The 12,638-nt window shown below is 43.3% G+C and overlaps 1 protein-coding gene across 5 annotated transcripts in view; it reads right to left on the reverse strand.

Annotated features, from left to right (window-relative positions):
• The window catches only part of LOC136449026 (ankyrin repeat domain-containing protein 17-like), a 33,435-nt gene that overhangs the window by 1,186 nt on the left and 19,611 nt on the right, over positions 1-12,638 (reverse strand). For 4 of the 5 annotated variants that reach the window (XM_066448797.1, XM_066448796.1, XM_066448799.1 and 1 more), the window contains 19 exons: positions 12,289-12,461; positions 11,744-11,855; positions 11,166-11,311; positions 10,840-10,982; positions 10,457-10,562; positions 9,931-10,038; positions 9,133-9,308; positions 8,568-8,730; positions 8,092-8,187; positions 7,558-7,674; positions 7,204-7,345; positions 6,898-6,948; positions 6,398-6,737; positions 5,821-6,000; positions 5,047-5,196; positions 2,996-4,686; positions 2,286-2,315; positions 1,017-1,198; positions 287-481 (listed from right to left, as the gene is read on the reverse strand). In XM_066448797.1, coding sequence (XP_066304894.1) covers positions 287-481; positions 1,017-1,198; positions 2,286-2,315; positions 2,996-4,686; positions 5,047-5,196; positions 5,821-6,000; positions 6,398-6,737; positions 6,898-6,948; positions 7,204-7,345; positions 7,558-7,674; positions 8,092-8,187; positions 8,568-8,730; positions 9,133-9,308; positions 9,931-10,038; positions 10,457-10,562; positions 10,840-10,982; positions 11,166-11,311; positions 11,744-11,855; positions 12,289-12,461 — 4,301 coding nt within the window. The remainder of the gene's footprint in view (positions 1-286; positions 482-1,016; positions 1,199-2,285; positions 2,316-2,995; positions 4,687-5,046; positions 5,197-5,820; positions 6,001-6,397; positions 6,738-6,897; positions 6,949-7,203; positions 7,346-7,557; positions 7,675-8,091; positions 8,188-8,567; positions 8,731-9,132; positions 9,309-9,930; positions 10,039-10,456; positions 10,563-10,839; positions 10,983-11,165; positions 11,312-11,743; positions 11,856-12,288; positions 12,462-12,638) is intronic. The other variant, XM_066448798.1, reaches the window with a different exon arrangement.

Here is a 12,638-nt window from a genome sequence, read left to right on the forward strand (position 1 = left end):
GATCTGCTAAATAAGCTAATTTTTTTTACAGAATACATGCTCATGCTTTTTGTCCTATGAAATTTATTGTTATTTTCAATTGGAGCTCTGTGATTTTTCAGTTGTTTATTTTGAAAATCATTAATGTTTTTAAATGAATGGGCTGCGTAGATAAGCTATAATATAGACTGTTGATTGTCTGCCAAATGCTAATAAAGTTCTTCTGACTGAACTTATTTCTATTGTTAGAAAATCTGAGAATTGCAGAGGAATTTTTGATATTTGTAGGGTGAAGAGGAAAACTTGCCTGGTTCTGGTTCCTTGGCTCCTCTGCATGCGGGGGGAGTTTTCCATGCGTGTGGTTCCACATGACATCAGGGGGGAGGGGTGGGGGGCCAGTGGGGGGGTAGGAGGAGTGGGTGGAGGGGGGGTGGACAGGGGGGTGGCCCAGGTGCGGGTACTGCTGCATGGCCTGGCCGTAAAGAGGTGGCATCCTACCAGCCTGCAAGAGGATCAAAAAATATCACGGTGAATACTTTTGTAGTGCAAAGTAGCAATTCATCATGGTTCAATGGTGAAATATGATCTATAATACTAAGCCTGTATTCTTTTACTCAAATTATAGAAATTCAATATTCTTTATTATTTTTGCCAAAGATATGTTTTTCATAGTGTAATGGTGTTTGTTTGTGGTGGAACTGTTTAACTCAAAAAGCAATAAATGGATTGCTACATCATAGTACAAGTATGAAGTTTAGTACATGTATGAGGTTACATGTACGTCTTGACCTACGTATACAGAACTAAGTTATCAGATTGTTGGGCCCCTGGTGGCTTTTCTTAGTACTGCAGCATCTTGTGTTTTGAATGAGCTACGGTTAAGATTTTTAAGGTGGTAGATATCTCTTGTTCTCAGAAAGAAGCAGCATGTGTTTAGGCCCTCTAGTTTTTTTCTTCAATCTAAAAAATTACTCTGCAAATTTCAGAAAGATACATTTTTAGCTCTTTTACTAGAGGCAAGTGTTTAACAGACTTACTGAAGGGTTGGACATCCCCATTGGTGGCTTGTCTCCCATGGGATACGGCCCCAGGGGTGGGGCAGGCATGCTGGTGGGAGGGGACATGTGCGGCCGGATGTTGTCGGGGTGTGGCGGGTAGTTGTCGGGAAGTCCACCTGCGTTCAGCAGGTGAGAGGGCGCCACCCACGGTGAAGATGCATCTAAAATAAAAAGATAAACGTTAAGTCTACGGCGTCCCTTTATAATGCTACACAGATGGATGCTCTTCTGTATTATATCAAGTCACACCAATTCAATCCCTTGGTTCTCGGAAAATAAAGCGTATAAACAGGCCTGGGAGGAAAACAGGAATCTGACAACATTCACTGATTGACATGATGACAGGAATTCTTCTGGGATGTTTTCGTCAATCAGAATTGGGATGACAGAAAAACATTTCATGCAGGCCAGAACCCCAATTCCCTCCCTGAAGCTGCGTGTCACAGGAACATTTCCTTCTTAAACGGTTTTCAAGTTGATCTTCCCGTTATGCATTATAATCTCTTAAATCTGAGAACCATGGAATTAAAATGATGTAGCTCACACACTGAGTAACAGTAGTCACCTAGGACTAAGCTGTTTTTACATGCATTGTTCCCTTAACAAGCTCATAAAAATTTTCTTAAGTCAATACAAAGCCATTCTACGTTATCCAAAATACTATAGCACTGCCACGTTTAGTACTATGTCTTGAACAAACAGCCACCTTTGTTGCATTCTGATTCATGTCATTTGACACCTTAGTGTGCGGTGAGGCTTCCGTTAGTGCAAGACACCACAGTTACATGTAGGCGTGCCCGTCTCATTAGACAATCCAACACCAAACAATGTATGAATGATGAAAGGAAATCTTTACTCATCACAATAAATTTTCTAAAATGCTTCCAAAGACAGGGTTCCAACAAATCTTTCCATAAGGATTTTGAACTGGCTTACGTTTTTCGCAATTTCAGCACAAACATCCAAAATTAATCCATCTTTAAAAAAAATCTATAACTTTGTTATCTTTATTGCATTTGTGTAAGAAAGTTTTTTTTATACCTTGGCAAGACAAAGAATAGAAAACAAGAAAGAAAAGAAATTCATTCACATCAAAGAGCTTGACCTAAAAACAAACTCAGACAGAATCTAGACATATCATTGATCTTTTTCAATCATGTAAATGAAATTGCCTTGCTTTGTTGGTGTTGTGTTTTTGGTCTTATGAGAACAAGCACTGTACAGATACATGTGGGTACAGGACAGTACCTCGCAAGGTTCTCAGGAGCTCAAGGGTTGCTAAATGGGAAAGGGGAGACAGTCAGAAAATCTCACAAGTACACACAGAACCTTTTAATAAGGGTTCTGCATTTAACAAACAAAAACAGTCAAAAAACACTTTTTGAAGAAAACCTTTTGCCTTTTTATCTCACATTTTGGGTACTAAACACTCCTACATTGTACGTAGCTACACACAAGCATACTAAATTATACACAGTTTTGATGGAGGACAGATTTAAGTGTAAATGAACATTTTTAAGGGATGCTTTGACGATTTTATAGGAGTTTTAACATACATGCCATGTAAACTAGCCTTTCTCTAGAAATATATATAATTATGTATGAATGATGAGGACATTATGTATTTTTAGAACATTGCAACCAATTCGACTTTTACTGAAAAGAACAATGAAGTCAAATGGGCAAAACGTCTTCATTGTTCATCTTTTTACCACGTGCATAAGTCCAAAATGACACAGATCCATGCTTAATACACACAAGACATTCACAATCTAAGTAGGATATGATCACAGAAAGTACATGAAAGAAAACAGACCTACTCATGATGTACATACAAAACTTGCCAGCTTAGCTTACCTTGCAGAAATCCTTGCAACATACAAAATCGACAAAATATCACAAACCACAAAAAATCGCACACAACGAAAGGTTAGACGGTAAAATGCTGTACTTCTCACCTCCAGTGATTGGGTAGGACCAGATGTTACTAGGTCCTAAGGGGTGCGACATCTCTCCCAGCATGGCCGAAGACCCTGCCTTTTTGTGGGCCCTCTCTGTACCGATGGGTTTGGGCTTCCTTTCCTGGCCGGGCTTGTCAGCGCCGATGGGGGTGGGGGAGGGGGACGCACTGCTACCGATGGGGGAGGAGCGCGGGGACTGAGGGGGGATGGGCGACTCGGAGGACGCTGCCGTGGACGGGGTGGAGGAGCGGGTGGAGTTGTGCGCGGGGAGGGGGGTGAAGATGTCCGAGCCCGTGGGAGCGGCCATGGGGGAGGTGGTGTAGTTGGGAGGGGAGCTGTTCGGGTAGTGTCCCTGATGGTTGACCACGCCGCCCCTGTAGCCACCGGGCGCCACCGAACCGTTCATCCCCTCGGCCTGCGACTGGTCCGAGGTGTAGCTGTTGGGGAACAGGAGGTTGGGGATGTCACCCATGGACTTGGGGCGCGATGACACGGTGAACATGCTGCGTGGCTGTCCGACCTGTCCGAACGGAGAGTTCCCGCTGAACGGCGAGTACGCCGGAGCGGAGTAGTCTGGAGGCGCAGACTGAGGAACCGATGCGGACATCTGGGGCGGGATACCATGTGGCGAGCCGACGTGGGACGCACTACCAACTCCCTGCGCCATAGACATGGGAGGGTTCTCTCTACGTCCTGGCGGACCAATCAAACCGACAGAGCCGCCGGACGAGGGCAGTCCTGACGTCACCATGGTTACAGTACTTTTGACTTCAGAGGGGTGTGTAACGTGGCCGGGTCTTGCGGCGTGCAACATGGGCTGGGCCTGTGATGTTTGCAGCCGTGCGCCGGGCGGGCCAACCTTGTCTGCAAAGGTAGAGTTTGTTCCGGCAGGGGCCACCTGGGTTGTGTACGTGGCCGAACTCCGAGAGAGCTGATCCGATCTTCCTCTCATTGCGGGGGGAGGCATGTTGCCTTCGGAGAAGAGCTGTCGCCTGGCGGACTCCACGTTCGGAGGCTGGGGGACGCCCGACGCGGTAGAACTGGACACAGCATGCGCGGTCGTGGTGGATGCCGTGGTGGTTGTTGTTGTTGCTGCTGTCACCACGGCACTGGTTCCTTGCATGTGATGCTGTACGGACGACTGCCCCTTCTGACCCTGAGCAATGACAGCTTGCGCGGCGGCGCGTACGGGAAACGGTCCCCAGCCCGAGGGTGCTGCCTGAGGGTGGGGGAACGGTGGCGGGAGCTGCGTCATCGCCGCCTGGATCCCCGGGTGTCTCAGCGACTGCGACTGGATTTGGTTTAACACCGACTGGGTCGGGTTGGAGTATAAGGGAATACTGCTTGTGGGAGGGTTGGACAGGCTTCTCTGAGTTTTGGTACTTCCACTTGTTGCTATTTGCTTCTGTGCCGTGACGACTGTTCCCGACTGTGCCATCACCGGTGGCTTCCCCGTAACCACGGAGACCGCTGTCATGGGAACCCTTCCCATCACCGTGGTTGGGACCGCCTTTGTCGCCGACGGTTTTCCCGCGGCAGGCTTGTTGGAGGGAGGGGAGGTGGATGGGGAGGTTTTTGACGCTACCTTTGGTTTGACCCTGGGGATGATCTCGGCCAACTCTCGATCCGGCTCCTTTATCAGGGCGTTCAAAAGGTTTTGGGCCTGTCTCATCCCATCATTGTTTCCCCTGGAACAGCAGAACAAAAGAAACATGCCAGAGTTAAGACTTTGGTGGAAGAATCTAAAAAAAAGTCAAATAATGGTCGCTACGGGCAGAAACCAATCTCATTGTTCAATTATTCAGTTACCAGGGCTAACCCTTTGTTAAGCCTTTGGCTACTTGGGTGTACTTTTTTTTACAGCCAAATAAAATGAAACACACGAAAGGGCAGGAATCAAAACTTCACAGCTTAAACGCTCATACAGTGTAACATTAAAACTGTCGTCTTACATTCTTCATTGAAATAAAAAATAGAAACTACTCTAATACCCGAACAAGACAAAATGTACCCAGTACAAAGCAGGACAATATCAAACAGTTTCTCACTTGATGGTGATCCAGCGGTCTCCACTGGCAGTTTTCTGTTTGTCCAGTTCAATGTGCGCTCCGGAGACTTCCCTGATGGCATTTATATTGCACCCTCCTCGTCCAATCACACGGCTCACTGCACTGCCTGGGACCAACATACGCTTTGACCTAATATGGGCAGAGAAAAACACTTCAACTGATCTGTCTGTAAATGTTACCAGCATTGTCTATATTTAACACAAAAATTCTACACACAGTTTTGTGTAGTTGGCATAAGTTAAAATCCTTCCCACATCTTTTGGGATATAGGTCAGTGCCCATCTCCCTTTCTATGGCCCTTGGGCCACACAGTTGTGCAAGCACTTCAGACGGAGGCTAGTCCACTGGTAAAAGGACGTTTTTAATACGTATTAATAAATTATGACATATGCTTTGATTGCAATTGTTGACGACTGATTCCGAAGGTTAACCTTTGGCATGCCAGGATAGCACTATATTTGTATTGGGTATGGGCAGCAAGGAGAAGGTTAAACAGGTTTCAAAACATTTCTTTTTTACACAACCAGTAAGTCTCACCTGTTGATGTTTCGGTGTCTCTCAGACACCTTCCTCAACTCAGCCACTGAGAGACACCGAAACGTCAGCAGGTGTGACTTACTGGTTGTGTACAAAAGAAATCTCCAATATCCTATGTTCTACCAACCTGATGAAATTATTTTAGGAGGTTTCAAACCTCAAGAAAGCATGCTTTCATCTTTCCTACATGAAGAAAATAAGAATGTAAAATGTTACTTTTTTGGTATGACTTCCTTCCAGCCCTCCTCCTTTTTGCTGCCGCGTTTGGGACTGATGGCGACCGTGGCGGAGGGTTTAACGGAGATGGTGGTGACGGTGCTCGTCGTAGCGATGGATGATTTCATCATCCCGTGGGGGAGCGTCACCGGACTCAGGCCAGAGTGAGATTCGGACGCACTAAAAAAGGAGAGCAACAAATACATATTATGTTGATAGAGTAAAGCAATAAAATTACCAAGTGTTAATATCTATCAGATATTCAATCGATATAATTAGGAAAGAGATTTGTTTAAGGTGATCAAACGAACAAAATAGTGGTTAAACTTTGTATGGATATGAACATCACATAAATAGTTGCTATAATGTCTACCACTGAACTACTTTGTTTGACTTTTTTTCTGTAGAGCGTTTCTGTGTACTATCAGGTATCCTTGAAACGATATTCAAAAGCTATTCTACATAGCTGCTATGCATCCAACTTTAAAATCTCTCTCACTGTGCATTTGTAGAAAAAGTGACCAAGTTAATAGGAGAAAAAACAAGGGCCGATATCATTCAAAGCTGTGGGACTTACAGCGCAGTTGTCTTGATGACTTTCACGACGTCCTCCGCGTCTCTCGTTATCAGGTTCCCCTTGCTCCTCTTTGGTTTGATTGCCTCGTCGAAATCATCCAGCTCCCCTGCCGAGCTTTTCTTCTCCTGTTTGGCGTCCTTTTTGTTCTTCTTCTGGTCTTCGCTGGAGTTGTTTCCCGCGGTATTGGAGTCCTCTCTGCCCTTGGACTTCTTCTTGCTCTCCCTCTTACTCGGCCTGTCTTTCATCTTGGGGGGCGCCGCGTTCGCCATGGTCGTTTTGGCGACGTTCTTGGTGTTGCGAGACGCCACCGTTGAAACCGTGTCCGTGGTTCGAACTTTACCTACATTAGAAAGAGCAACATCTTTAATACAAGAATAGTCGTTTTTTGTGTTTTTCAAGCTGCGAAACACATTGTGTGAATCCAAACCCACACCTACATGTACCTACATGGATTTTTGTTCTTATTTTCATGATATTTTGTCATATTTCATTCTTTTTACCTATGGTTGTGGTGGTTGAGGCAGCCGGGGGATCCAGTGGCACTGGCTCTTCTGAAAAACAAAACACGATAAAACACTGTCAGCATGTTAAAGTTACTACCATTTCAAAATGATAGAAAATAAAACTTGATGCTAACATAACAAATCCACAGATTAAAACAAGGGTCTACAACTACATCAACGCACAAACCTAACAAAAATCAATATATACTCTAACATATAGAGTAACTTCAAAGCATTGCAGAGTTAGCTACAGATTTTTTTATGGATATGGGTTCTTTAAGACTTAAAGAAAGTCGTACATACCTTCCACCTCCTCTTCCTCTTTCTTGTTTTCTGGGGACTCGTCTTGTTGTTCCTTCTCCTTGGCCTGCTGCTTTTCCTTCCTTTTCTGTCTCTTCTTCTCCCTCCGTCTTGCTGCAGCCTCCTTCTTCTTCTCTTCACGAGTCTGATGACAAGTAGTATAGAATGTGGTATCAAACAAATGCTTTTCAGGTAGTGATGGCAAGGCCAGTATTAAGCATAACAATAACATACAAAGCTATCACAACAATTTGTACATCAAATTTTCTCAAACTCGGCACTAATCATCCTTGCTCCCTTGTCATTTTAGTTTTTCTAAACTCTTTCTAGAAAAATTGCTGTAAAAAGAAAACCAACCTTTTCCATGTCTAGTTCCTCCAGAAGGATGGAGGCATTCTTGTTGGCCTCTGCTGCCTGCCTGTCCTTAGCACTCACTATGATCTCCATACTCTGGTGGCACTTCTTCAGCAGTTCCTACCAGGAAAAAAGTTTATAGTTTTACCTTCAATTCCTGTGCACATGTCTTGAACCGCACAACATATTGACTGTTGAGTTGACAATTCACAGTGTACTGTAAATAATGTTCACAGAAATCTAGTCCCTGCAGACTTACATGAATTTACAGTATTACTAACAAGTACAGATATCAGAAAATGCACATGGTTAAGTTCAAAACTACCAGGATATAGGATTCAAAACAAACTTGAGCTGCTTGTAAAAAAATAGCTCTTTAGATAGATGGTCAGTACAGAAAAGCTTCTACAATAATTTCTGAACTTAGAGTCTCAGTATTATTGACACAACAAGTTTTCTGTAACCTTGGGTGAAATTGTCTTGGATTTTTGGTAATGTTGATTGTATATATAATCTGAAGACCATACTAGTGCCTACCTTGTCAGAGATGGTGGCTATGTATCTCATACACTCCTGGTCTGACGGGAACTGTGTAACCTCCTTCACCAGCCACCGTACCACTTTCACATGGCCCTGGAACACACGCACAGCACAACAAACATCAACACAAGAGATAGGACTTTAAATACATCATTTCATGTTCCTGCAATAAGTGGGTTATAAAAATGAGTCTGTATCTACTTTGACAAATTGTAAGAAATTGAAACTAAACACACCGACTATGGTATACCAAATTATGGATTCTTCATTTTTGTTTTTTCACATCTTCTTCTTTGACTTTGGCTTTCTAAGACATTAGTATCCGTTTTCAAAATATCTTTCTACAAGTTCAATATCTTTGCTCAGTTTGTAGCTGCTTTGTATGATTTACAGTATGACTGAAAACTTTTTTTGCAGGTGTCATCCAAATAATCAAATCAACATGGTCTAAACACAAAACCTAAACTCTATACCTTTCTGAAGGTGGCCATGAGAGGAGTGATCTTCCTGTTGTCTTCAGCGTCCTTGTCGGCCCCAGCGCTGACCAACAACTGGACAACGTCAAGGTGTCCACCGTTCGCAGCCAGCCACAGGGGCGTGTTGCCCTTCTTGTTTCGAACATCAATCTGGGCTCCTCTGTAAGACACAATAGACAAAAGGCTTACTGTCAATTCCTTTAGTTGCAAGGACTTTATTTTGCAGTCGGAAAAAGGAGGCATTCTCAGTAGAAACAATGCGGTAACTGCAAATATAAAACCACCGTGAATATTTCAGAATTTCTATATTAAGGTACAGTGGTAGATAATGAATTGAAACATGTTGTGCCTAGTCAGTTACTCTGTGAATTATCTGTGAATTACAAGTATTTAGGTAAGAATCATCTTTCAAAAGAAACTTAGCATATTCAATGTTAATCAAATTTTAAGTTTATGAAAAAACATTGCAGACACATTAGGAGATATTGCGATCTGTTATTCTCAAATATAATACCAAAATGTTTGTACATGAAAACAGGGAAAACTTTAGTGATTGGCTCACCTCTGAATGAGAAGTTCACAGAACTTGTAGTGACCCTTGTCGGCGGCGATGGTGAGGGCGGTGTCGCGGGAGGACGGGACCGGAGCAGCGTTCACGTCGGCACCTTTGTCGAGCAACACACGCCCGACCTCCGCATACCCTCCAGACGCTGCCTCCATGAGTGGAGTCAGGCCAGTCTGGTGGAGGAATACAGGCACGGATGGTTAGTTAGGCTTAGGACTTAACTTATAGTCTCAAGGATCAGCTGCCACAAACTACATATTGAAACTGGAAGATATACCCGCACCCCTCTAGAGCAAAGATTATGTATATATATATTGTCATTTGAATAGTAGAGGACGATTGCCATTTTGTACGAGAATATAACAAGTATAACAAACAGAGAAATGAACTGTATAGGCTTGTACAAAACCTTTTGTCCCTATTTTATACATTGAAGTACTGTAGAAATATGCATTTTCCTAATGCAAGTAGACAAACCTTCCATCGAGAAGCATATCTGTTCTTTCATCTCTACTATAACTGACAAGCGAGGTGAACTTGAATTTATCTAATGATAGTTAGTTTTAATTTGTATATGCGTTTTGTTGTGACCTGTATTTATCCCAGTATGGCAATAATGTGCAATAAAGGACTTCATTCATTCATTAAATATCTCTCTTGTAGTTGAGATGCTAGCAAATTAAAAAAAAAGGGAAAACTTGTTCTTTAACACTACAAGGGCACAAGGATTGATAGACTTGTCTTGTTGGCATAAGGGTTGCACTAAAAGGTTTCTTAAGTTAAAGAGAATCTGACCTTTGCCCTGTGCTCTACGTTGGCTTTGCGATCCACCAGTAGACTGACCACCTCATGACGTCCCTGGAAACACGCCAGGGTCAGGGCAGTGTTCCTATTGGTCTCGATCTGTAAGCATAATCAGTCAATGTAGTTCTAAACACTAAGATAGGTAGAAATGCAACATCTTCTTCAGTTGACCAAGTGAGGTTAGACTTGATGGCAAAATTGTGTCGATTTTCACAGGCCGCCTTCTTTTTGAATCTGAACTCAGGAACTAATAGAGATTACAGTGAACAATGATCCATCGAGTGACTGAAATTGTACTCTCAGAACATCATTAAAAAATCATGTTTTTTTGTCTTACAGACTCAAAGATAAAGAAAATTAGTGATGTATGTAAACTGTGTTTGGTGCTGGAAAGTTTAAATATTACCAGCTTAAGAAAAAAGTCTTTCAAGTCTTGATCTGTACTTCAATGGGTTTTTTTGTTAGACAAGAACTAGTCTTGCCCAACGATGTCCACTGAGTCCAAAGTGGTCCTTACCTGGGCATTGATGTCACTCCCCATGTCCAGTAACAGCTTGACCGCCTGAGTGTGGCCATTCATGGCAGCCAGCATCAATGGAGAGATGCCCAGTTTGCTCCCCGTCCTGATAAAGAAGGCATAATTGATAAGTCTACTACAAGCAAGTGGTGTAAAGGTGCCTCCTATAGACTTTTTCAAGAACTGCAGCAAGCAGATATGGAGAAACACAGCTGTGTGCTGCAAGAGATATAGCCATCACACAGTTTGGACAACTGAACTTCTTGGTCAGTAGTAACCATTGAACACTTAAAACGCTGAACAAATTTTGTTTGAATGAAACAAAAACAAAAACAAACAAACAAAATCTACACAAACAGTTCAGGGAGTGTTGTTGTACTGACCTGGAGTTAATCTCGGCCCCGTGCTGCAGCAGTAGCTTGATGATGTTGACGTACCCGCCAGACGCGGCCAGACTCAGGGGGGTGTAGTCAGACACGTTACGGTGCTCCTTATTGGCTCCCCTGGCCAGGAGAAGTTCCACAACCTGTGAACAAGGGCAGCAAGTAGTTTGAACATTACCTTGTTTTTGGCCAGGGCTCAGGGGGGAAGAGATTTGTTGTGATTGTGATGCAACCCAACTAACCTATACAAGATTCTAACTTATTACATCCAATTGAATACATTTGTAACAAATGACTTTGGCCATTCTGTAATTCGTTTTTATTACCTCTTGCCTTCCTCCAGAGCATGCTAATGAGAGGGGCGTGTCCTTGGTTCTCTCGGACTGGGCCTCGATGTCCGCCCCGTGGTCCAACAGTACCTCCACCACACTGGAGTGTCCCGCAGTCGCAGCCAGAATCAGGGGGGTGAACCCTGCACAAAATATCACAAGTTGTATGTTTGCAATTTTATGAAAGCATTCTATGAACAGGACACTTCTTATTTTGCTCCTCTTCACATGTTATCCTGTGTTACAAAGTAATATTTTCACAAAGCAATTCTATCCTATGTTACAAATTTAAATATATTTTTACAAAGCAGAACTGGGAATGAAAAGATATGTTGCCTATGAAGCAAAGCACATAGCTGATGCGTTGATGAAGGTTTGACATCCAGGTAATAAAATACACCAAAATCTTATCCAGTTGCTTGAGTAACTATTTTTGTCGCATATAGCTGATGTACTTTAACTAGTGTTACAACTACATGTATGTTGAAAAACAGACTTTTTATTTCATGCAGTTTTCTTGTAATCAGCTAGGTGGCATATCCAGAAGAGTAAGTTACTTTGCTGTGTTTTCCCACCTTTCTTGTCCCTGTGCTCCAGGTTGGCGGCCCGTGCCATAAGCTCCCTGACTAAGTCTTCATGTCCGCCAGCACATGCCAAGGTCAAGGCTGTGTCATGGTTACTCTCCGTCTGCAACAAAAGGAAGAATTTATCTTACAATTGTCTCCTGGCATCTATGCACCCTTACAGATTTACAGCTACAAAAAAAAAGAAAGTTTTACAGTAGCATATTGCATGCGTAGTCCAGTGGTTAGCGACCCTACCTCTGGACCAAAAAACAGAGAGTTTGAATCCCGGCTGTGTCGTTCACCTGACATGCACGCTATTGGAAAGGGTCGCAGTCCTTAGGACACGACTTTAAGCCATGGTTCCCTGTTCATTGTGCTTGTCGAAAAGAGCTAGGGGAAGCTTCCGTCTTCTCTGTCACGACTAGTGAAAGAATAGCACTTCTGCGAGATAAACTGGTTCAAGGTCACTTTCTTCATTTTTGTCGTTGTTGCTTACAATCTGCAGTTTATATTGAATCTGCTAGAAGGGGCAACTACAACAATTAACTACCCACCTGTGCATCCACCTCAATCCCAGGGTAGATGGGGAGACTGGGGGCGGGGACGGGGGAAGGGTTGGGGGTTAGGGGGACGGAGGATGGCTGGGACCCAGGACTGCTGGTGACACACTGCGTGCCTACTGTGTGCATCTGGGGAGAGGAGTAGATCGCTGGTAGCTGACTGGGATCTGTAGGGGACAACAGTGGCAAAAACAAGTCAGCTTTACTGATACATAGATGGGTACAATGTGTGATTGTGAATGTTCATCTAAACAGGCTATTTCAAAATCATTGCATGGAAACTTGAATTAAAAACATTCAATGTTACGTGAAACATATTGAAAATATTATGGCACTAACTGCAC

The sequence above is a fragment of the Branchiostoma lanceolatum genome, chromosome 14 (assembly GCF_035083965.1).
Source record: "Branchiostoma lanceolatum isolate klBraLanc5 chromosome 14, klBraLanc5.hap2, whole genome shotgun sequence".
In the NCBI taxonomy this organism is placed as follows: domain Eukaryota; kingdom Metazoa; phylum Chordata; class Leptocardii; order Amphioxiformes; family Branchiostomatidae; genus Branchiostoma; species Branchiostoma lanceolatum.